At 35.9% G+C, this 25850-nt stretch overlaps 1 protein-coding gene across 1 annotated transcript in view; it reads left to right on the top strand.

The window, feature by feature from the left end:
- Positions 1-25030, top strand: part of CEP192 (centrosomal protein 192) — a 60264-nt gene extending 35234 nt beyond the window's left edge. The window contains exons 31-43 of the mRNA XM_018081893.3: positions 1445-1554; positions 4356-4485; positions 5056-5228; positions 5562-5685; positions 8785-8890; positions 10205-10409; positions 11948-12027; positions 12906-13001; positions 14541-14660; positions 18447-18565; positions 19381-19504; positions 19931-19989; positions 24558-25030. Of these exons, the coding sequence (XP_017937382.3) occupies positions 1445-1554; positions 4356-4485; positions 5056-5228; positions 5562-5685; positions 8785-8890; positions 10205-10409; positions 11948-12027; positions 12906-13001; positions 14541-14660; positions 18447-18565; positions 19381-19504; positions 19931-19989; positions 24558-24696 (1585 nt within the window). The 3' untranslated portion in view covers positions 24697-25030. The remainder of the gene's footprint in view (positions 1-1444; positions 1555-4355; positions 4486-5055; positions 5229-5561; positions 5686-8784; positions 8891-10204; positions 10410-11947; positions 12028-12905; positions 13002-14540; positions 14661-18446; positions 18566-19380; positions 19505-19930; positions 19990-24557) is intronic.
- The last annotated feature ends 820 nt before the right edge of the window (positions 25031-25850 follow it).

Here is a 25850-nt window from a genome sequence, read left to right on the forward strand (position 1 = left end):
TGCTGTCTAGAGTGTAATGCAGAATGATAGGACAGCATAGAGCACTAAGGTGCTGATAAACATAATTCAGTGCAAAACTTCAGAACAGCATTATTTCATGATGGCTTTTAAATATGATTGCCTGACAGTGTGTGAAAGTCATTGTATATATTGTTATCAAAATGAGGTATTAAACATAGCTGAATTTACCTGCATGACTTTAAACAAAAAGCTCACGGCGTAGCTGCATTTCTGACCTTAATAGGAAACTGGTTTATTTCAGATATCTTAGAATATGCTTGTTCCTAATTTTTGTATAAACTCTTTTGTGTAAGGCAATTCTCACTATCCTGGACTCTTTTGTATGAGGCAGTGTTCACTATCATGGAATTCTCCAAAGGCAAAAGTATTTAGGGAAAAGTTTTGATCTATAGATCAACAGAAAACCCATTTAGAAGCCCAATGCAACTACATAGGTAGTGTCGGAAACGTTTTCTGTTTAGATTCTGGATGTTGGTATGTGAGCAAAATGATTTGTTGTTGATTTTATTAGTCAGCAGGCATGGCATTTTGTTCTTGAAAATAGTGGTCTAGCTGGTTGTTTATTGGTGGGAGGTTCTCTGAAATCTGCCTAATTATTTAAAAGAGATGTATATTTCTTATGATGACTGAGTGCTCTAAGGCAGTTAAACCCCATTCTGTAATTGTGCTCTAGAATAAGAACATGTTTTGGGACTTAGGGACAGGAATGTGAAATGAGTACTCTGCCTATTCTGCCAACTCGTGCCTCAAGTTTTTCACTCCAGTATTATATATAGTCAGTAGCCTGGTAAGTAGCTTAGAACTGAGAGTTAGTAGTGCTGAGATATTCTTTCCCCTTCCATGGCTCTGACCCTATCTGAGTGCCAGGTTTCCTCTTGCTGACCTGCAGCTTCCCATTTTTCCCAGGACTATTTATATCCTTGTACCTCCCAGTCTTTTCTATCCTGTTGGCAGTCATGCTCCTTGGCTCTGTGTTCCTGCTGTTGGCTGGCACCTGCTGCCACTCTGACACTGACTAGTGAATTTTTCCTCTTAAAAGGCTTTCACTTGTAACGAAAATAGCATTCTCTGCTTCCTGTGGTGATTGAAGCATCACTCAAATGCCTAATGTACTTAGCAGAAATCTAGGTGGGTATGACTGACAGCAGAGAACAAGTATCATGGAAAGACAAACACATGGTAAGCATTATTTCAGTGTTTTCCTTTACTCTGCAGCTATAGGGTAGGTATTTCTTTAACCATTTTAAGATTGTGAAAAGACTTCAGTTTCAAACGAATGCTCGCAGATTTGAGTTTGGTGTAGTCAAGAAATGATTGAGTGAAAATTATGCTGGATTCTTACCAATCTTATCAATCTTTTCAAACTGTTGTTTCTAGTACTTTTTGTAATTTAATGACTCCTATTTCTTTCTGTCTTTAACAGAGCTGTGAGGTATAAACCTGAGATAGAAAAACACATAATTCCAGAAAACAGCTTATTAAGAAACATTGTATTTGATGAAGAATTTAAAGGGGAGCAGCTTGTGACAGAAGGTAAGCCTATAACTTCTTAAAAGAAAAATGTGATATTTGTTTTTGGGTGGGAAATGTGCTTTTGGCTTGAGTCCTAGTTACTTCTTTGCTATTTTTCTTTATAAACGTAGAAATAAAATTCTCAATTTGGACAGATATATTGGGTAGAGTTTCGTTGTGTTTTCTCTCCCCTGTCCAGCTGAAGTTTTAAGCCAGTGTTAGAGTCTAGGCATCCTTGTTTATCTCTTATTGCCTTACTGTGAGAGTTTTGCTAATGGTAGCTTAATTTTTTTGTCCTTTCTGTAGAAAACAAGACCCTCTTCTTGAATCTTAGTGGAGTTTTTTGTCTCTTTTTGAGGGCATACTTTCCTGACTTTGTGAAATACAGCTCTCTTATGTATTCTTTCTTTACTCAGTCAATTAATTTGAGGTGAAGACCATTGTTATAAAAAAAGCCAGGAAACAGACTTGTACAGCACTGCAAATATGCCTTCAAGGAGAAGTGCTGGAAGATTAGCTCTTAGTATTTATTTTAGTTATATGTATATATATATATAATCTTAGTTATTATTTTAACAATAATACAAATTTCAAGCCCTTCCTTATCTTCTTGTCACCCAGTGATGTCTGGTGTGAATAGTACAATCTTATTTTACACAGGTTATTTTTCACTGACTTTTCAGTGGGAATATCTACAGAATTGTTTTTTGCTACATATTCTTATAAGTCTAATATTTTGCAGGAACTAATAGTAGTACCTGGAATTAAGAAATAGGATTTTTTTCTCTTCTGTAAGGTGCTATCTTTTAGTTGAAAAGTAAGTTATTTTTTTCAAATCTAAATGCTTCTTTTTCTTTTTGCCCCTTTTAAATGAAAGATTGTTAAAGAGATGATGCTGATAAAAGCTCGAAGAATAGGATGTCTTGGCTCTAAGGGTTGCATTAACGTGAGGTTGGATCCCTAGTTTTGGTAGTGCCTTTTCTTTTTTGTGCTTTAGTCCACAGAGGTATTTGAAAAAAAAAAATTAAGAAATTGCACACTAGCGTTAGTGTTTGAAATAGTGTTGTGTCAGATTTTCACTAGTCTGCTTGCTTGATCCATCAGTGTGGTGTGGTCTAGGGCCAGCAGCTGGAGGATCCTTGTTGTACCTGTATGTTCCCAGTCCTGAGTCTTCATCCTGAGCAGCAGAGAGGGAAGCAGGATGAGGCCGTTGGTGCTGTTTATGTTTGCTGAGTGTCTCTGTCTGTGTTGGTCTCTGTTGACTGGCTCTGGCTCTTGAGTTGCTTACTGGGAATATGTGCTCAGCTTTGCTACTGGTTGGACCTGTGGCATGTCTGCGAGGCTGCCAGACTCAGTTACTCCCTAACACTAGTGTGGTTTGCTGCACTAATCAGACATCCTTTGCATTCCGATCTAATATGTTTCTAGTTATTAAAATATGCTTCAATGACTAACTGAACAGAGGCAGTGGTTGTTGCTATTTAACATCTCAACAACTTTTTATTCTAAAGCAGAACTTTTTGTTCTAAACCTGAAAGGTTTCGTGACTTCGGTAGTTAGGTTGTCAAAATGAATTTAGTTTCCAAAGCGTGTTAACATCTTGTCTGCATATGGACGTATCGTTAAAGAGGAGGGAAAGAATGCTTATCAAGTAGTGTTTGCAAGATCCTCTTGCCCATTTCTAGGTGTCATATGATGTACTTTGCTATATTTTATAGTGCTTAAACTTTTGTATAAAATCGGTTTTGTGTGTCGTGATTGTGAGGGTGGCACCATCATGCTGTTTGTATGCTGTGATTTGGGTCTGACACTTTGGGTCTGGACTTGTGTGCAGTGTGACCTTGGCATTTTAGCTTAATGATACCATGAACTAGCCATTTCGATATTTTGAGTTGATGAAAATGAGATAGGCTCTAAGTGTTAAATATTTTAAAGGGTTATTTGAAATTTGGGATTTCTTGAACTCAAGGGAATACCATTGGAGGGTGGGAAAGGGAATAAAAGACACTTTAGAGTAGAAATAATGGTCATCCTAAAGAAAGAATATACTTTCAGTCTGAATTGTCATATATATGACAGAATAAATAAATTATTTCTTCCAAAAAACACATTCTACTAGACACCGTTTTGCAAGACAGCTTTGTTAACAAGTTTCTGGATGCATTTAAATTCTAACTAAAAACACTAGTCTACAAGAGATGTTGATCTGTCTTATCTGTAGCTCAGTTGTAGTAACTGTATACAATATTAATTGTCCCTGGTATCTACTAAGTAGCAAAGGAAATACCAGTTGAGACAAATGTATCCTTTGAGAAATGGTCACTTCATTCTACTTGTTCAGCATTAAATGACTCAAAGAAAAGGAGAAAACTTGACTATTAAACATTTTAATGAAACTTTTGGTTATTTTTACATCATGCTCTTATGTTCCTGACCTTTTGGTGTTAGATTGAATAAACTGAATAATTCTCTAAAGCTGAATCTCTTTCTGTGAAGCCTTAGGAATGTAATGGTCTTATTGTGAGGGTAAAAGATAAAACCTAACTTTAATTATTAGTATATACCATTTGTGTACAGGTGGAAAAGATCTATCTTATAATAAAAAAGTTAAAATTGGTGCGTATTTGGATTTAAGTATTATATTTGATGTTAATAATGAATTATGCCTGATAACTGATCTTGCAGGAAGTAATTTTTGAATGATCTTGGATATCTTATCTGACAGATTATTAACTAGGTCTTTGTCCTAAATCTCTGTTGTGTAATTTCTGGGTATTATAGATTTGTTCTTATTAGATTTGCTCTATTACTCTCATTTTTAGTATGTGATATCCCACGGGAGACAAATGATATCTGTCTTTTCTATGCAAATATGCAAAAGGTTATCCTTTCTGTGGTTGGATATTCCACTTATGATCAGCACTCTCCTGGACGTCATTTGGAATTGGACAGGTAGCTACAGTTACTAACTATATGTATGTAACTTCTTCTGGCTTAAACACTGGTTAAACACTGGATCTGGTTGCCCAGACAGGCTGAAAAGTTTTCATCTGTGAAGTAATTAAAAAACTGACTGATCAATGTTCTGCTGTAGCTGACTCTCCTTTGGGCAGTGATGTCAGGATTAGGTGATCTCCAGAGGTTCCTCCAGCATGTGTTGCACAGCACTCTGTGAAACACAACTTGCATTGACTTATTCCCTGTGGTACTCGTTTCCTCTATACCTGTTTTATTCAAATTATTTTACATTATTATCTCCTGAAGATAACTGTTTATTTTAATACCTTCCATTCTAAATGGGACCTTCCACTTCCAAACATTCTGTGAAAAAGCTGTGTCATTATATAACTGTTGAATTATTTTTTACTTAATAATGGAGAATTGAATTACATTGAAAATGTAATTGTGTAAAGAACATTGTCTTTTATAAATAATAAAAATTTTAAGAAATACTAAGAGTAGGCTATTATAATTACTCATAAGTTATTTTTATTACCGTTTTTAATACAATCTTATTTTCAGGTTTGAGAACGTTGTCAGACATACCAATGCAACTCTGGATGTTCTTCCTGTTAAGGGACCTCAGGGTCCTTCAGTATCTGTAAAAACTAATGATCTGGTTCGGAATAAATCAGACACTCAACAGATTTGGGCTGTTAAACCTGACTGTTTGACTTTGACGTGTCCTTCTATTGGTAAGTATTTTTTAAAGAATAGAATAGAATTGGCCACTGTGGTATTCAGATAACTGTACTGCATACTGTGTTTGGAAACGTGACTTGGCCAGTAATCTTCTGCAGTAGTTCATATCTAAACAGTAAACTTGGTTTGAGCACAGTTTTGGTCCAATTGTCAGAGGTCGTGTGCTCCGTGTGTGTATACATATAGTATGCACTGCGTACCTATGAAGATTTTTCAAAGCATTGTGAAGGTAAAATTAGGGCAGAAAATATTTTAATTGGTGCATCTCTCTGTATTGGGCATTTTTCTGAATTTTTGTACTACCTTTTTTTTTTTTTGTATTACAGGTGGAACAGCGGATACTAGACAGGTGCAAGTTGTCAACAATTCCAACAGAATGTTGACATTTGAGCTTTCCTGGCCAGCTCACTGCCTTACTATAACCCCACAACGTGGAGTTGTTGAACCAGAGTAAGTTTCTTTCTATAAGTTCCTTTACGTGTGAAAGTGTGAGGAGGTTTTGGAGGAATTTATTTTTAATTAGTTTAGGAATGTAGTTAATTTAGGAATTTACTTTAGTTTGCTTAGACTATGCCCTGAAACTAAGTATTTTAGTGCAAGGTTAATCTTTTTATCAACCAGCACACAAATCTAGCTTTTATATTTTAGGACCTTACCCTTTTATGGTTCTGTATATAGAGAGTGTTCTTCTGTCACCCACGTGGATGCCAGGAATTTTCTATGCCTGAAAGTGCTATTATTATTATTATTGCATAACTTTTCAGGAGCTGGGTGTTCATTGAAGCTGAAGATTTTAAGATCTCCTTTTGCAATAGTTTTTTGTTTAAAAGTTGCCTGGGTGTTTAAAAACAAGAAAGACTTCCTCCCTTCCCGCAACAAACAACCCCCAAAATAGCAGTTCTTATAAAATGCTGATATTCCTCAGAACTTGACTGTGGGATATTTTATTTTTTTTTTTTTGTATTTTGACAAAACTGGGTTTTGCCATTCAACCTTTGGCTTCTCAATGAAATAATGAAAGGTATGAAAATAATGACAAGCCAGTGTCTGCTTGCCCATGTCTTAATTAGCAGTATTTTGGCACAGTAATCATAATATCAGTGCATATGTGTATGAGACTTTTCACAGATGCCAGCAAAGACTTTCACAATTAACACTTGAAAGTTCTGCCCACCTCTCCCTTCTAAATTTATGGTGATTTTTAAGGTCAGTTCAGAAAAAGTTTTAAGACTCTGTTATTAGACTCGTCTTCCAAAAAAAAAAAAAGTCTCCCACAGTAACAATAGGTTTTACTTTCAGAGTTGTATTTAAGTAGTTGCTTTAAATTTGAAGACATTTGCCCAAACATACTTCTCTTCAGTCCTGCATCACTGATAGTATTTAAACACTTAATTTCATATTCAGATAGATGTAAATTGCTGGGAAACTTTCATCATTAGTGAGAAAAAAATAAATAGGGCTCCGTGGAAGGGCTAGGATATCTACCTCATTGCAGATTCAATCAGTGCCAAGAACAAACGGTCTTAAAGATGTAACAATGAACAACTACCCAGTAGCTGTGAAAGTAAGGATGTTTTGGGTGTCTCATACCCTACATTCAGGACTATCTGTGGAATGATTTCTTAAAAAGAGGGTATTAAAGGGCCTTCTGCAAGCAGTTTTCTTGCAATGCAGAATTTTAAAATGTGTTCTCTTCATTGGAAAAGAGTGGGCTGAATTCTCACATGTTGGGTCCAAGTAACTAGTTTGGATCAAGAACAGAGGTCCACAAGTAGGAAACAGATCCGTGGGAACAGCTGACTTAAGCACAGCAAGCTGCATTTGCCCAGTTTTCTGTTTTTCATGACTATGTCCCTGCAGTGCCAAGAGCAGTTATCCAGCCAGGATCTTTTATACAATGCACTGCAATGGCTGGAGCCAACGGAATTCTTGAACTGAGTTAGGCCGTGAAAGGAGAAGGTCTGATTTCTCAGTGAGGGTGAAAGAAGGTCCTAGGGATCAAGGACTGACTGTCATGCTAGAGCAAACAGATCACACTCTGTTTCATCTTGACTAAACCCCTTAACTTCTGTGGAATGAGCTAAAGGAAATCTCTAACCTGCCTGAATATGGAATATCAAAAACCTGGGTCCCTACTGAATTTGGTACCATTCCAAGAGATTTCTTGTGGAAATGAGCTGAAGCTAACCTCTGATAATGTTGCTGTGCCTCAGTGTTGAGAGTATTGGTAAGTGCTGGAAAAGGAATTGCACTTTTGGAGTGGGAACTGTTGGAATCTCCAAAGGCTGCAAGAGCCACCTTTGGAAAATGTTTCTTCCCTAGGCTCCTTTCCTTTCCATAGCAATAAAAGTTCTCAAAGGTTATGTCTTTAGGTTGACATGTCTCTTCTGAGAGAGATGTGGTTTGTGACCCCATGCAAGTTGGATTTCTGTGAGAAGTTTGCAGTAAATGTCCAAGACAAGCTGGTTAGGAGCAAAGGCAGTGGAATGGTTTCCGGTAACAGGTACTGTGTGTACTTAAGAAAGCATATTCTCATGAACACAGTTGTACATGAGAGAGAACCATAAGTGTGACTGAAAAGATTCTGAAAACTGCTAAAATTCAAAAAGAGTCTCAGAATTCTTTAAGGAAATACCAGTATCCAGATTTGATATTTAAGACCTATAACATCTGTTAGTTGAAGTTTGTAGAGATGGTCATATTGTGACGATGATTTTGGAACTCATCTTGTTCCTACGCTAAATTTTTCAAATGTGAAGTGCTGTGCTAATGGCATATTAAGCTAATTCTTCAGGTGTAGCTTGAGTGTTTTTGTGCACATACAACTAATGACCTTTACTTCAATGATTTTGTACTTATTTTTCAAATACTTCAGTACTTAACTTTCTCCCCTTTATTTAAATGAATCTAGCACAGAGTATGGAACACTATATACCAAAATTTGTTCTCACTGGTTAAATGACTGCCTGACTTCATTACTACTGCTACTTGATTTTTGGCTCTTCTATGTCTTCTACTCTAGATAACTACAGAAAGCATTGATAAAACTGAAACGCTTTTTTTTCCAGGATCAGTTCTGTAAGGGAGGAAGGAAAGCAATCTGCTTCTCTAAAACTGGAATTAGTTTAAAAAATTCTTGAAATGCAATTTGTGCAGTATACTTTGTTTGAACACCAACATTCCCTTGTTGACTAGTATTGAAGCTTTTTTTCCTGAAACATATAATTACATATCTACTTTACATGGTCTGTCTGGTTGTGTATATGTTTAACAATAGATAAGATTTATTTTTTTCCCCTTTGACCCTTATAAAACCATCCATGACAGATTTATTAAATGTGTTAGCATTAAGTTTCTGGCTACTAAAGCTCAGTAATATATTGGATATCTGAATACCTTAAATTTAACTATCTCTAGAGCATCTTCACTTATCTGCTATCCCAGAAGTGCATCCTTTTGTGATGTGTAGTGATATCTGTTGTAGACACTCATTCTAACATGAGGAACATAAGGATCATGCTAGCTGGCTTTGGTTTTTTTCTTCATTAGGAGCAGTGCACTAATTCTGGTGAGTCCTAATCCTACACTTGCCACAAAGCCTTCATTAGTTCCTTGGAGTGGCCTAATCTATATCCATAGTGTTAATGGACTAAAGGTACGTGGTTTACTTGAGACTTGACATTGCAACTGTTTATTTTACTTTGCCAGATAAGGTCTAATAATGTTGCTAAAACCTTTTGGGTATGAGTCAACTTCCATTTTTCATTCCAATTTGTAAAGTTCTCTTTAAAAAAAAAAAAGAATAGAAGTAGAGATGCTGTTTTGCAAAATGAGATTCTTAGTTCATTCATCTCTGAAGAAAAACTTTGTGAATGCTTCAGCTGAATTGCCAACAAAATTGCATCTCTACACCCACCACTGCCTTAGGCATCATTTTCTAAAATGCTAAGCGTATGTCTGTACACATGCACATAAAAGTAGTCTATGTCGTGTTTTAAAATAAAAGAAGACAAAAGAGGTTATTGGACAAGTCACCATAGCTTCTTTGGACCTCCCATAAGGTAAACTTAAACTTCTTTAATCCAAGACCTTTCCTTGATTGAATTAAGATATGTAAATAAAATTTAAGAAAGCCAACAGTTTCTTCTTTCATCAGTATAAAAGCAGAAGGACTCCTTGGTTATGTCTCCCAAAGAAAGAGACCTCTTTTTTTATTTTTACAGCCAGTATGTATTTGGGGTTAATTGTAACAATGCATAGAGAGAGAAATAAGACACTGGAAGGTTAAAACACTGTATCTGCTTTCCTTCTTCATGAAAGGAAGTGAGCAGTTGGAAGCTACCTTAAAAAAACCAAACAAACAGGGAAGTTGTTGAGAATGAAATGATGCTTGCGCACATATTTAACTACGTTATGCTCTACAATATGAGAAAAGGATTGAAGAAATCTAATAGGACAAGTGTAGAGAGTGTAGCAAAGCCAATCAAATTATAAGAGATCTGGTAGTTGATAATGCTTTTGCCATTTATTTGCTTCCTATCCGAATCAGCAAAAAGTATGCTAAGGTTTTACTAGCTTTAACTGAAACTTTTTAAAGTGCTAATTATGTGCAGAAATGAACACAAAGCTCATTCTGAATGAGGCAGCCCTGTTTCCATTCTCTACAAGCAGAGAATGTTGTAGAAGTTGTCAGTTAAACTAGTTAAAATTATTATTTCTGTTGAATAAAATGTGTAGATAGAAAGTTTTCAGTAAGTGTTCCTTTTCTCTTGAGTTAAACTTGTCTTAGAATCTTGAAGCTTTTGAGGCTGGAGAAGACCTGATTTAACATATGAGACCTTTCTTCTGTTAGAATGTAAAGCTGAGCATGAGCTCTTACAGCTCAGGGAAATAGAGCTAAATGTTTTCACTTGTTAATATATCAATATTCACTGTTTAAATATTTGTTTTTCTCCAAATTGTGCAAAAGTTTGTTAAAGTGCATATTCAAGAGGCAACCACACACAGAGTGTCTGGAGCAGACTTTCCATGTAGAAGATGTGATATATTTACTCCACAGTCAGAAAATCCTACTGTTCATGTGGAAAAGCCTCTCTCCAGGCTCCCTCTAACAAAAATGGAGATAAAGAACAGAAACATTGTTTTTCCTAAAACAAGACCTGGCCAAAGCTCAGGTAATAGTGCTTACTTACTAAATACAACATCTGTAATATCATGTGTTCAGAGATTTTGTTTACTGTACTACATGTTTGGAAACTTGAGTGCCTTGACTTTAATTTTGTTCTTTTAGTCTGATGAGTGTGAATGTCTAGTTCCCTCCTTCTGTCTTCAGTTTCAAATGTTGGGTTTTTTTGTTGGGTTTTTTTTTCTTATTTGTTTTTTCTCCTTATACAGTAGTCACACCTTTTTCCCACAGAAAAATTTGCATACAGACAGGTAAGTTGCCAGTTTTTTAAGTGATGAGTGCAGCTCTACTGTGCCTGGGCAAAGAGAGCGTTCTAAGGTTACTGCCTCTAGTTGAAGCTCTTTTGGCTCAATGCACTTCTGGAGTAGATCCATTCTCATCTGTGTTGATGTCCCTAAGATGTGAGATAAATCTATCTGTGTTTAGCAGAGAAATAAATGTTCTTCCTTAAAACAGGGGGAATATCAGCCCTGAGGCTGTTTGTCCTTGTCTTAGTACATAGTGATCGAGGAGGACACTGTTGGTGATGGAGTCTGAAATGCTCGGTCAGTACTTTTAATTCCTGTAATGCCTAAAATTCTCAAAGTAACTCTATGAAACTGTCATTCTGTTATCTAGATACCAGATTTTTTTGTAGCACTTACTTTTCTAGATAAGGAGGGATTTCTTAATGACTCATTGACATTACATTTTATCCAACATACTTAAGATCTTTCAATGCTTAATTTATCAATTATATCTGGAGGTTTTTTGCTAAAATTATGGAATAGGGTTGTAATATAATACTTCTTTCCTTTTTTAATAAATGTCCTATATATTGTATATATGCAGCTAAACTTCTGAAAGTGCTGCTCTAGACTGAGATGATCTTGTCCTGTTAATTCTTGCTTAGTAACAAATCCATACTAGGATGAGAATGGATTTTTTGGTGCAATTTTATTTGGTCCCAAACTGGAATACTCTGAGTTTTTTGTTTCTGAATGATCAAATAATATGTTGGTGGGGGGTGTTGGGTATCTTTTAGCTGTTTTTAGTGTGTGGTGTGGTGGTTTTGGTTTCTTTTTGTATATTGGTGTGTGAAGGTATCTGCCAAAAACCTGAATGCAATCAAGTGAGACTGTTGGAGGTGACTTAGATCTCTCTGCTATTTGTCATGTTCTGGGTTTATAAGAGCCTGACTTCAAACTATCAGCAACACAATGACATACCATTCTTTGATATGCTTCAGGTTCTTTTAGAGGACTATGTATTATTGTTGGAGGGTTATCGAGGGTGAGATTGAGGCTTCACCATGTTTCTTGTAAGCGTCATCAATAAGATTCTTCCCTAGAAAACTTCCAAATTTCTTCTGTATAAGCTTTCAGGAATTTTACGATGGCATGCTTTGTTTGAGTCTGCTCTTGGGGTTGTTACCATGAAAACTGTTTCCATTTAACTTGCTTGTCTAGAAACATAGTTTCTGCTTAAACTCTTTCTCCTAGAGATACTTGAACAAAGAGATTTAGTATACTAATCTGTTACTTTCAGAGCGCTACCTGGAAATGGAGAATAAAGGGGATGAAAACGTGAAGTGGAATTTGTCATCTTTTGCACCACCTTATGTTAAAGTGAGTGAATGCTTGCATTGGGAGTCTTATGCAAATCTCTGGGGGTTTTTTAACTCCTCTCTTCTTGCTTCCTCTCAAGAAAGCGTATATATTCGAGCATGACCTCAGTTACAAAATTTTTTTCTCTTGGCAAAATGTTTTCCTCCTCTTTCATCTCTAATGTGGTTCCTTGACTGTGAATCACTCAGTGGTCTGTGAGGCAGTTTCTAGTTCATTTACTGGCTTACAGAGTTTGCTTGTGCTCATACAGTATCACCATCCAGATTGCATTAAGTAAGCAAGCACACATGAAAGACAGGTGTCTCTTTTTGGATCCGGAATGCTAGACTTGCCTTGTTTTGAGACTTGTGCTGCTGAAAGTGTGCTCTATGCTATATCTCTGCAGGTAATTTGAGTTACAGCAAGGATATTTTAATTACAGTGCTGTTGCCTGTGCAATTACTGTAGCTGTACTATTGATATTTGTAAAAGCTTCCCTACTTTTTTGGTAGTCTGAAATACTGTGATGATAATTTTGATTTTATGCTAGAATTGTTGTGGTCCATTCTCATGAAATGATGAAAAATGGTTATGTAGCACTCTTAGCATTACCCCATAAGATGGAGTATGTCATGTTCCAGGCACTGCACCACCTCTGAACTGCATCAGTAGTCATGGTGACTGCACAGATGTAGTAGTTTCAGTCTTTATTAATTTGCTTTTAGGGAGTCAATATTACTTGTTTACTTGAAAGCAGCTTGATTGGGTGTATTTTCCTCAGCCCTTTGCAAGGGTGTGTGGGGGTGTATTGTGTTTTTTTGGGTTTTTTGTTTGGTTTGGTTTGGTTTTTTTGTTTTTTTTCTTCGCCTTCTGAATCTGACTCATACCTTTATTTGCAGGATGTGGATGGAAGTGGTAGTGTTTTTAGGGTTACTTACTCTGCTTTCAACTGTTCCCGTGTTTCTGGTACTCTTGAAGCTCATGGACAAGAGAAGGTAAACTGACATGTATAAATATTTCAGGCATAGTAGTGTATCTCAACTGTAAAATAGGATCTTAAATGAGAAATAAATTTTATCTGATAATGAAATGTTGCACTTTCAGTATTGGATTCTGGAGTCTGTATCAGGTAGTCAGTATCTGCTTATCTCAGCTGTTATAATGTCAGCTGAGTTGATTCTAAGAATTCATGCAATCAAAGTAGTTTGATTTCAACTTGATGGTGGGTTTGTGTTACTGTTGGGGGTTTTTTAAGGCCAAATTATTTTAGAACAGAAAATTGTTTTAAATGTTTTGTAAAAGTCCAGCAGAAAATCTCAAATAATGTTGGGTTCTTATGAAAGTGACGTGAGAACTGGTTTTCCTTCCTTAGAAACATTCCTGTCATACTTTTTTAAGAACAGTTGTCTGTTCCTAAAGTTGGATTTCATTTGACTTACAGTTTTATCTCCTGGCCAGTAGAGGGTTTCATAACCACAATTATAAAGCACATCCAAGGACATACTGAATATGGGTTTGTAAGGGGCTTCCCTTTCTCACCTTCTCCTGTGTAGTTTTATCTCTTCCTTTTCATAAGCACCTATCTTGTAATTGTCATGGATTGTTATGACATTATTTCTATGAAGATGCAATTCATAATCTATTTACAAGAGTGAAAAACTTACTCCTGTCTAGTTTCATAGTAATTCCATAGTATTATGGAATATACTATGTTTGCAATATATTATTGCAAACCATTATTTGAATTTAAACAGTTGTGCTTACCTTAGCAATCCTAGTTCAGGCCTATTTGAATAATGTTTACCTTATTGGCATGTCAGGCTCTTGGCTGGAGCTGATAAGGTACAGTGCTACCATGATGTGCTGGTTTTTGCAGTGGATATGATATATGGCTAATTAGATATAGTTGTAGTGATCTCTTCTAATCTGCTGCTCTCCTTCTCTTTCTTCCCTCAACCTCAACTTTAAAAACAATGCAAGTTTATTCTTGAATTAACCTGGTACAGCACGTTATGGAGACAAACCCTTGTTACACAGGTGACCTTCAAGAATGATCAAATTCATAGTTTGCAAGATGGTTTAAATGTCAGGCCTTCTAGTGAATTGTAGCACAATGTACTTACAGACTTGGCACTGGAGGAGTAGATTTGTTCACAGCTTAGTTGACAGATGAAGGAAGGTGTCGCTGTTTTTCAGCTGCACGTATTTCCCCTCCTGGTCCCCTTTTCCTCAATTTTACTAATAGAAGTAATTGTGCAAGCACTTACTGACTTTGCTTAAAGCAGATTAGCTGAACTCAAATTTTGTTTGAAATTGCTTGTGCAACCTGTTTCATCCAATGTTTTCTCTTGTAGGCAAAGGAGGACTAGTTTGTTTAGTTGTATTGTTTTCTGCAAGATCACCTGTGTGTGGCATGTATGTTCTATAGTGTGTAAATTTTCTGCTGGCTGAACCATAACTTTTTGCAGGTAAAATTGTAAAGATGTCAGGGTATTTTAATAATCTTCTGCAAAATTTTTCTCTTTCTTTTGTAGGTTGCTGTAATCTTTTTACCTAGAGATAAAGGGGATTACTCCCAGTTCTGGGACCTTGAGTGTCACCCAGTTGAAAAGCCTAGTTGGAAACATAAATTAAAATTTCAGCTTTCTGGGACAGTGAGTATATAAAATGCTATAAATGCTGTCTTGAGCAGAAATTTTTGATAACATCTTGATTTTACTATACAGTACTCTTATGCTCTGGTATATTCTGAAAAAACCCAACCCTGCTAATATTTTTTTGGGCTAAATTGTATTGTTTTTCTTATGTTACAAAAATACATTCTCTCTCTTGCTTATGTGATATGCTTATGGCATTATCTTTTGCCATGTAAGATGTAGAACTTTATTTTTCTCAGAGTAAGTAGAGAGAAAACTTGCCTTTGGGAGGAGTTGTTTCTGTAGGCAAAGATTTTTTTGTATAAGACACTAAGTGGTTTGGTTTTATCTTTGTAAATAAATAGCAAAGTAACTACCCTTTGCTATAATATGTAAATACAATTTTGGAATTTTCTAATATCCAAATTGGAGGTATCCACATGTCTCTAAATGAACCTGTTTCAGTATTTTATCAGAGTAACAGTGTGGGTGGGGGTGTGATGCTGAGATTTGTGTATGGAAGCAATTGGGTTTGAGCTCTTCTTTGCTGCCCTGTTGTTCCTCAGCTCAAACTTTATTGTAAGGCTTGGAAGAAGAGTGTTAGGATTTAGAAGTGGTTTTCTGTGTTCTCTCTCTTTACCTTGCTTTTAATCCCTACCTCACCATCCATACAAGAAAAATTTACATAGGACAGAGAGGATTTACCATAAGGAAGAATTAGTTCTAATGATTAGTTAAATAAGCTGAATGTGAAGAGCTTTGTACATTCAGTATTGCATGATTGCTATATGTGCTTTACTGTCCTTTCCAGAGGGTTTGACTTGAGTTTTCTCAGAAGCCCAGACTAAGATTTGGGATCTTTCTGTAGAGAATCAAGGCTGCTGCAGTAGTAGGAACCTTACTCACCCTTCTTGCTGGGGTGCCTTACATTTTATTTTGTAGGATCCTTGTTCTTTCCAAATTAATTTTGTTGAAAAGGGTGCTTGTAAAACAAGATAGTTAAATAACTTCTGACTTTTGGCATAAAAGTCCTGTATAGTGTGTGGTTTGGGAGGCTTTTTTACTCAGCTTTCATCAAATTCTTTGAATATAATTTCCCTGAAAGTGAGGAAAACATCTAAGTTGTTTGTCTGTTTAAAGCTAGTTGAAATAGAGAGAAGATTAATTCTTCAACAGAACTCTAGAGTTTTAAAGAATTCTCTTCTTTAAACGTGACTAATTGTCAGTTTTATAGATCTTTGAGCAGCATAACTTGATATTAATGTTTTTGAACTACTGTGTCAGATTTTTTCTTGATTTTTTTTTTTTCTCAAAGCTGTTAACAATTAGATCTTTCTACCATCTCTGCACATGGGAAAAATTTTGTAGAAAATACTTGAAATGCATGTCACTATCATTTTCAGAAAGATTTGAAAAGGAAGTACTTTATTTATCAACTAGTAAGGAACTGTACATCTCTTTGGGAGAGGGATCTACACAGAACCTTTACTCAGATTGTTGCAGCTTTTAGTTGAGAAGACAAGTCAATTATAATCTGTTATGTCCTAGGGATCAAGGGTTTAGACAGTGTTACTACAACTTTGGAAAGGACTTGAATTCTGGTGGTTTTGCTGAGGCAGAGGGCTACAGCTGTGGTTAATGTGACTTTTGATAGAATCAGGTGGGAAGAGTTGACTGACTGTCATTCAGAGTGGCATTTATTTATAGCACCACTTCAAAAGAAATGAAAACTTTGGAAGAACTCAGGAAGGAACTAAAAGAACAAGGTTAAGTTAGGAAAATCAGTGGCACATACCACTTTTATTTTTTTCCTGAAAAATTAACTAACTGTACCTTTGATTATGCTCTGCATGTGTTTGCAGTTCTCAGCACTGGAAACTGTAATCAGGAGCTCAGATCATCATATCTCCAAAACTGGTCCCAGAGAAAAAGAAATGTGCTTTGCAGCCCCAACCTCTCAATACTAGTCATTAAAACTTTGTTTTTTCTTTTCCTGAGAAACATTAGTTGGGCTGCTGTTGGGGGTTGTTCTAAGATCATTGAGCTAAGAGTGACTATTGCCATTGTGCACAGAAATCTTGGACTGGTATTTTGGTCTAATTATTGGTCCCTTCTGGGTGAACTAGCAAGCACCTGCCACAAGGCTGGGACAGCACTGAAGTCCTGTCTGCTCCTTTAGCATGTAGAAAATTGAACTTCATAAAGAACCCCTGCTATTGTTTAAGATACTGCAGATGTTAAGTGTGTGCTATTTTTTAATTTACATGGTTTATATACTTTAAAAAGTTACGCAGTTACACAGCTCATGTATCGTTTTGCAGCAAACTGAGATCCTTTTATGCTTAACACAAAACTAACAAAGAGTTCTTGATTTGATTACTATTATGAGCAGCACAAAGCTTGATCACCTTTGGGTATTCCGGAAGTGAGGGAAGGGGAAAAAATCTTTTTAAACTCTGTGAGGAAAATAATTCTGATTTTCAAGCTATACAAATTTTTGTGCTTCTGAGGTGGATTTGGGACAGCAGAACTCAGTTGTAATCATTTGGAATGTTAACATACTGCTCCCATTTGAAACAGGAGAATTCAGTACAGGCTATGGTAAAGCACACAATACTTCAAGATGCCCTTAAAAAGACTAGGGTAACTTCTGATAATTTTCCATAATGTACCTTATTCTCATGCAGTCAACTTGCCTTCTGATAAATCAGAACTTGAATGATAACAGAGGCATGATACCCGTAGTTTTTCACTACATGGAATATTAAAAGCTCTGGAAACAAGACACGTGCAAGTCCTTTCTTGTCTTTATATATTGGGGTCTACTGGGGTTCATGGGTTATTTGCAACTGAAAAATATTCTTTAAGAATTTTTTTTTGGCTGCTGCTATTTCTGACAGACTGATTAGCAGCTCTTTCAATAGAAGAAATGAATGCCTAAAAGACAAGTTTGTCATAGCAGCTCTATTGAAGATGAATCTATTTTTTTCATCTTCCCTGCGTAAGGGAATCAACTGCTTGTCTAAAACGTCAGCACCATTTCAGGAATTGACATAATGTTGTACAACCGTAAGTGTGGGAGGTTCTTTCGGTTCTTTAACTTTGTTTAAGATGTTGTGACCCAAGGGACTCCAAACAGTATCTGGCTAGATTCGTTAAGCAGTGCAGAATTTGAAATTGGTTATTTTGATTAGTATTTCCTTAGGGTGGTCTGATCTCCTTGTGTTAGAATACACTAAATGGGCATCCTGATGATGGTGAATATTTTGGCCTAATTTCTGAGTGTACAAATACTCTGTAATGCATTATCTGATTCTGCCTCTCTGGAGAGGCCTTTCTTTGAGAAGGATATATTGTTCATAATACAAAATTATTACAAAGCTTTTTTCTTGTTGTGAGAATTCAAATTATAATGCTGACTTATGCCTTCCTTCTTTTTGAGCAGTTGTTTAGCCAGCTTGGTTGTTCTTGAGACATATGGGCAGAATATCTGCAGAGGAATTGGGGTTTTTTTTGGCTTTTAGTAAAATCTTTGTTGCTAGCAGCCTTCTTGAGATTCCACCTGCACTGCTAGTTTGTTGTGAACTGTCTTGTAACAAATAAGTATTCGTAAAGCACAGAAGTACGTTAAAGTATTCCTCCTGAATTATTGCTTTTATCTCAATGATCCAGACTCTCCTTTTCCTGAAAGATTATACTTTAAATAAAAGGTCTTAGATTGGGTAAGGGGAATGACTTACGTACTGGAATACTTAAATACTTTTGAATGTGAAGTTTACAGGCTTCTCTATTTTTGCCAAATAGGGTGCTAAAACAGAAAGTGCAACTCCAGTTGTGGAAGCTTCTGCAAGTGCCCTTACAAAAACTGAGCTTCCAGTTATACCAGAAATGAAAGTTTACTCTGAAGGACGCACAAGAACAGGGTATGTATGGACAAAACTTGAAAACAGCGGTCTGCAACTGGGTAAAAGGGTTGGGGGTGGAACCTGACCCCACAACCAAAACCTGTTTTACTCTTGGGACGTCTACATGGTGGAACAGGCTGCACAGAGAGGCTGTGAAGTCTCTGTCCTTGAAAGTTTTTGGGATCTAACTGGACAGCCTGGTCTGACCTCACAGCTGACCCTGACTGGAGGAAGAGGTTGAACTGGAGACCACCTGAGTATCTTCTGACCTGAATGACCCTATGATTCCAGGTTAAAGAGTAAACAGCTGCAAAAAACAGACTTGCCAAACCTTTTAATGGCTCTGTATTGTTCAGTCTCACAGGCTTCTCCTTTTCAGTTGGGTTTCTAAGTTGTTTGACTGTGATATGCTGTGGTAAATGAACTGGTATCGGCAGTAGAATTTTGTGAATACTTTTTCTATATTTGCCTTTTGGAGACTCGACTATGAAGTCAATTCTGAGAAAACCACTGTATTGCATGTCTTAACCTTGCTCTTCTTCAGTCTTAAGTTAATTTTCAGTTCTTTTCCTGTGGGATGATGTGAATATGTCAGGGGGAGTAAAATTTTTTGGTTAAACATGGCATCTCTGAGAAGAGTCTAGTTCTCTAGTAAAGCATATGGGGAAAAAATTTGGACTTTGAAAGTGTGTATAAGTAAATATCTTCTGGATCTTTCCATTTTTCCTGATTTAATCTCAGAAAATACACCTGTTATCTTTAAGTATGCAATCAATATATCCAGATCATATAAGTCAGAAATGTTAATATCTTAAATCCTTTTTTCAAATTAGACAAAAGGAGATAATTCAAGGGGTATATGCACCACAAGACCTCTACGTTTTTCCTCCAGCTAGAGTTGGGGAAACATGTACATTAAAGGTCAACTTACGGAATAATTCGCTTAAAACACATGTGGTAAGTTTGACAGACTTTATCTTAAACAGATAGTTCAATTGCACTGTTTCTTGTTTTTTGTTTTCCTTTATTTTTCACAAAGATTGCAATAGTACAAGTCTTAGTTTGTTAGTTTCAATGACCAATACTTGAAGAATTTTAGTCTCCTGCAATTTTTCTATTTTGTGACTGAATAACTGAGTGTATTTATAATATGTTTACAACTGAAAAAATAATATAGGCTTGTTATTATTCTGATATAGTGATTTCATTTCTTAACTTCATTAAAATATGGAGATAAGAATTTTTTTCTTTTCACAAGTGTGGGCATTCTTTATTTTTACACCATGGGTCTGTGTACGACTGTATTTGTGAGTGACTTGTCATAAATTGAATATGATAGGCATATATATAGTGCACTTTTAAGCATTTCATATTAAATTACAGCTGGAATTTTTAAGTCCCAGAGAGCCTTTCTACATCAAGCACTTGAAATACTCTCTAAGGTGAGTGATGCATATGCTAACATTCTCTCTCTCCTAACAAAAAAATTAACCAAGTAATTCAGTGAGATAAATATCTTATGTATATATACAGTGCTAAGATGTAGATAAAAATATTCTTGCTGTCTAGGTAAAGGGTTGGGCTTTTTTGTTGCCTTTTCTTTAGTTAAGTTTTGGGATTTTGTGTGAGGGTTTTTTGTAGTTTTTTTTTTCTTGCCAAGCTGTACTCTCTAATCTTGGTTAGAAGCAGAACGAGACCACACAGTTATTTCTGCATCTGCCAATTTCTTCCCTGCAAATTGTTTCTAACAGTGCTGCTGCTTTTAATGTTAAGCTTAATGCTTCATGTAACCATTTGGCATGCTGTGCACAATCAAGTCATTCCTTCCATTTATACTTTCTGCACAACAGACCAAGCAAATTGCCTTCATCATGCTTCTAATTTGACAAACCTGCAGAGCTGCATCAAAGACTCTCTGCAAATACAAGGTTTGAGCAGCCAGTGGAATTGCCTGGTCATACCAAGTATTTCAGCATTTTACCTGCATAAAAGAGATTTTCGAGTTGGTGGTAACAATCCCTGAAAATAAACCCAGTCATCTGTGGAGTTCATTACAGCAAGTATTTGACAGTAGTATTAGTCATCTCTTCCAGAAGTATAGCATCTCACATGCTTATCTGCAACAGTGGGATTGTCAGGAAGGCAGAAATGCAACCATTTCGTTAGAAGTTTTACAGCATACATTCTCGGTGTTTGGACAGGGTCCCCGTTTTAAACACAGGGAAACTAGGAGTATATGGGACAAAAATTGGGAGCAAAATTCTAAATGGAGCTAGGTATTCTGACTCCTAATCTGCTTGGCATTTACTATAAAGACAGGGCTGTGGTGGTGTTAGCCAAAGGTATTCAAGGTATTCTTAAGACCACTTATCAATGCAAATTGTTGTAACTCCACTTAGGCATGTGTTCCAGTGTTTTTATTTAACTGTCATTTTTTAAAAAATATTTCACATGAGATGGCACAGAAGGGTTTTTTTATGGAGGTAGTGACCAAGATAAAATCTATCTAAATAAAGATAACTAGCTAGATCTGGGTCTGTACAGCTGAAGATAAAGGACAGGATAACTTGATTTTGTCATCCTTGACAAAAAGATGAGTAACTTCACTGGAAGACACTGATATTTCAAAACTGTTCTTGAGAAATGCTGTAAAAGCTATTTGGTATATTTTCTGTAAGAAATTATGAACTCCTACTGCATTTTTCTAAAGTAAACTTAACAAGTTTAAAAGTCAGTCTACCTTTTTTTTTTTTCTAATAACTTTGGCTGTTTTTTCTTTGGTTGTAAATACTGACTTTTCCTAGGTTTTTAAAAAATAACTGAAGTCAACATATAGCACTCTGAAGAAACTCTCCCATTTACGAGCATAAAGCACAGAATTACTTGACTTGGATAGATGCTTGAGAACAGCATCAAGGAGGCTATTAAGAGCCAATGTTAACTGTTTCCTTCTAAACTAGATCCTTCTGAATTTGGACATCATATGAAGTAATGTCCAAAACTAACTGGATAAGAAAACTGCAGGAACTTGAAATGTTAGTCTGTAAATAAGAGTGTAAAAATGGAAAGTACCACCTACCTATATGTTTTTTACCAGAAACATGTTAGATATTAAACATGGTCTGTTGAATGCTCTTAATTTTGAGGTCCAAATTTGAAAGCAATCCTGTGTAATCAAGTTTTACATCTGGATAATAAAGCTTCAAGTTTGTATTTAATATCGAGTCTGACCTTCAGAAGTTGTTGGTACAGTGATTTGCCAGTTCTTCAGTTGGTTATGTCATCACAAGTACCAACACATAGCACTGCTACAGAATTTTGTCTTGCGTCTATTTTTTTTTTTTACTGCAAAGAGAATACTTTTAACAAGATGGCTCCTAAATGATACAAACATATGGATGAAACATGAAAAAACACTGGAATTTTAAAAAAGTGTTTGGCTAAGTTGGCTAACTACCAAGTTGTTATGCCTATTTAAAAAAAGTTTGAAAACAGGTGTTTCTAGTTGTATTGCTTTCAGAAACCATCTGAAATAAGTTGATTACAGGGTAGCATATGTTTTAGATAATAGTCAAGGTAGAACTGTTTGTTTGGAGGTTTTTTCTTCACTAATGATTTTTGTTTCCTATAGCTATCCTTCTGGGTGTCAGGGGTCACTATTCATTGATGAGCCATCTGGTTACTATGGCTTAGATAGTGCTTACCCATGTTGTTCCTTTTCAGCTTACCTACTGCAGTGTTTAGTTTGTCTATTAAACAGGCTTCAGACATCCCTGACTTTTCAGAAATACCACTTGAAACTGGTGCAACAACCTGTAGAGGCCATACAGTATTCAAAGACTAATTGAGTCGCAGGCATTATGGGAAGTTTGAAACAAAATAAGTTTTTTTTTAATAAGAGAAAAAGAATTAATTGCAGGGTAATTCTACTTGTCCTGACGCTATTCTTGAGTAGTTTCTGGCTACTCTACTTGAGAAAAATGCTCCAGGTTGCTTCGTTTCTAAGAACATTTATGCTATGTAGTAACCCAAAGAACTGTTGTATCTGGAATCTGAGCTTTCTAGTTTTTTTAGCTGAAGAAAATGAAAATAGCATCTTTCCCTTTGGATTAGGAAGCAAGTGTGGTGAGTCTTATCTCAGTTGTTAGAAATCAACTGACTGCTACAAAACAGACTATGTAATGTCTGACTAATTCTGCTTTTAGGGAAGAATGATAATGTGTTTAGCACTTAACAAATGGACACCTGAGTTTAGAGGTCAAGAGGAATTTAATATAGCTGTCATATGCTAAGAAACTGCTCTGCCTTGAGTACCACTGAGGTCATATAGTACATAATCTAGAAATAAATATTTGACAACCAGATGTGGCCACATCTTAAAAACAGTAATACGTAACTTACTGTTGAGTTTTTGGTAGTGTAAGTTTGAGTTTGGTCGTATTGTTCTTTTTAAGTGGTATGTAGTATGTAAGGAAGCATACATATATTATTATATATAGACTTCTGCAACTCTCCTGGCTTTCTACTGAATTTACTTTTATTTTTGTGAATTCTTAGGTGGCCTAGTTATATGCAGCTTCAGACTCTATTCCTAGTAAAATTTGTGTTTTCTAACATAATGCATGTTACAGATTAAGTAGTCATACTGATGTTCTTCACTTAAAAAAATGGATTTCTTAAAAATAAGCTGAATAAGTATCTTCAACCTGTATATTGTAGATGGAGAAAGAGGCAAAGCCTGCCAGATTTGTTATACAACACTTGGCAATCAAGTATGAGACATGAAACTGTGATCTGGTTGTATTCCTTTGGTACACTGTTGATTGTGATTCAGTACAACATATTTAGTGCTTTGTTTCTGTATTAACCTGATTGAAAAAAATACAGTACCTTCATTCTGAAGGTGTGTATTCTTAGTAGATTTACCAGGATCTGGTAAAAAAAAAAGAAAATTTAAAACCAAAACAAAACAAACAAAACAACCCCCAAAAAAACAAAGAAGAAAACAAAATACATTTACTAGTGTGCCTCTTTTAGCACTAAGGGTGGTACTAGCAAATAAGGATTGTATGTAGGGCCAGTATTATGATTTTCAAATGTAGATGGTTAAGAACACAGACTGACTATGATAGGTTGAAAAAGAATATGAAAAGGTAGGAACAAAACGAGAAAAAGTAGGGGATATAAGCACATTCCAGAGGGCTTTAAGGAGAGAAAACTGAAAGTACAATAAAAGCAAACAAAGCTTTCTTTTCTTTTTCTACTAAGTGATGCTGTTCATTTTTCCTTGTTCCAGTATGTGCCCGTTACTGTTACCTGTCTCTTAGTGCTGGATATTTCTATTGCATGCCATGGAATCCAATTGGCTGCCACTCAACTTTTCCAACTTACTACTTGTACAGCTTATATTTTTAAATTATTCAGTCTAGGCTTTTGACAGTTGACAGAGTGACCCATTACATTTGGTATGTTTTTATGCAATCTGAGTAGAAGAGGAATTATGTAACCTAAAAAGGTGTAAAAATGTCCAAAACACTCTTTGAGGATGGGTATATTGATTTGCAATGATTCAGCAAAATATTTCTTAATGTGGAGACAATTAAAGTAATGGAAAGTACTTCAGTATCTTCAAATATGTGGAATTCAAAACACGAATTGAAAATTTTAAGTGTATTTGAAACATGATTTTTCAAGGGAAGAAGTGCAGTAATTATGCTCTAAATATAGTTTACATACTGGCAATATTATTGCAAAGACCAAGCTCATTCAGGTAAACTAGCAGCAGTAAAGTATTGTAGTACGTTGTATAATCAGTAGGAAAAAATGACCTTTATGATCAAAGTCCCTCAGAAGAAAAATAGATAATTAAATCTGTAAAAATAAACTTGATGATCCAGTGCACATCTGATACACCGTTTTGGTGAAAATGAAAAGTAGACAGGAATTTGTCTGTCTGTTAGGATTAACTCATTAATTAATAACTAATATGCCCATAATTGCCTTTTTGCAGATCTTATCATTACATCAATGTGCCAGTCCAGTTCAAGCCAAAGGCAGAAGGAATATTTGAAGATCTCTTCGTTGTGCTGACGATGGAATATGGCCCTGTTAATATTCGGCTACGTGGTAAAGCTATTCCAAAAAAATAGTCAGAAGAATTTTATAAGTGTTTGTAAGAATTTATAACAGTTTATACCACTTAAGATATTCAAAGGTTTGCTACTATATTTCTGTACTAATGTCCTACTTGTTTTGCCCTGTGATGCTGCTTTGATGGAAAGAATTCTGTAAGATAAACGATGGTGCTTGTTTTACAAATCTGTTTTCATAGTAAAAACATTGAGAAATAACATTGTATGTTTTAAAGTTATAATTTTCTAATTTATGTTTCTGCACTTTTGATGAAAATGGAAGTTTTCTATTTTTGCATTTATTGGGAATAGCTACATACTGATATATTTTATTTTAAACATTGTAAATACAGAAATAAAATCTATGTGTAAACAGTTGATTCTACCTGATTTCTGTTTTTGTTTAGAGGATTCTTTGCTGAGAGTAAGGGATCAAGCTGCCTACTCTTAGACAGTGCTAATTTTTTGTTGGGGCTTTGGGGGAGCAGGGGGAGGAATTGCAGTACAGAAACTGACCTGTTAATATTGTGTTTCCATCTCGTGACACTGGGACCAGATCAATGATCTGACAGTCAGCCCCTAGCTTTTTACACAGTTCATTGTGAAAACAGTGTAAATTTTAACATGAGCAGTACTGCCTTCAGCCCTCCAGAGTGGTGCATCTTACCCAGTGCTCTGTCTCTTAACAGTCACAAAAAGATGTTCCTTTGGGAGATGACATAAGCCTGGCTGCTTACTGGTTGAATTCCATTTCCTCAGCATCTTCAATCATTGGATTAGGAATGGGAGGTAGAATCCCACCTATCCGTTTTTTCCATTTATTGGCCTGTTTTTGAAATTACCTGTTCACATTTTTTAACCCTTTTGATACTCTGTTTCCACAACTTCATGTGGAAGCAAGCTCCGAAAGTTCACTGTATACTCTTTTGACAAAATTCTTGTTCTATGATAAACTGACTTATTTCTAATTTTGTTAAGTACTCTCCAGTTCGTAAATTGTAGGAGTCATTGAACAGCAGTTCCACAATCACCTTACCCATTGTTACCATGTCACAGAATCACAGAATAGTTTGGGTTGGAAGGGACCTTTAAAGGTTGTCTAGTACCAACCCCCTTGCCATGGACAGGAACATCTTCAACTAGACCAGGTTGCTCAGAGCCCCATCCAATCT

The sequence above is a fragment of the Manacus vitellinus genome, unplaced genomic scaffold (genome assembly GCF_001715985.3).
Source record: "Manacus vitellinus isolate BGI_N305 unplaced genomic scaffold, ASM171598v3 scaffold_1_pilon, whole genome shotgun sequence".
Taxonomy (NCBI): Eukaryota; Metazoa; Chordata; class Aves; order Passeriformes; family Pipridae; genus Manacus; species Manacus vitellinus.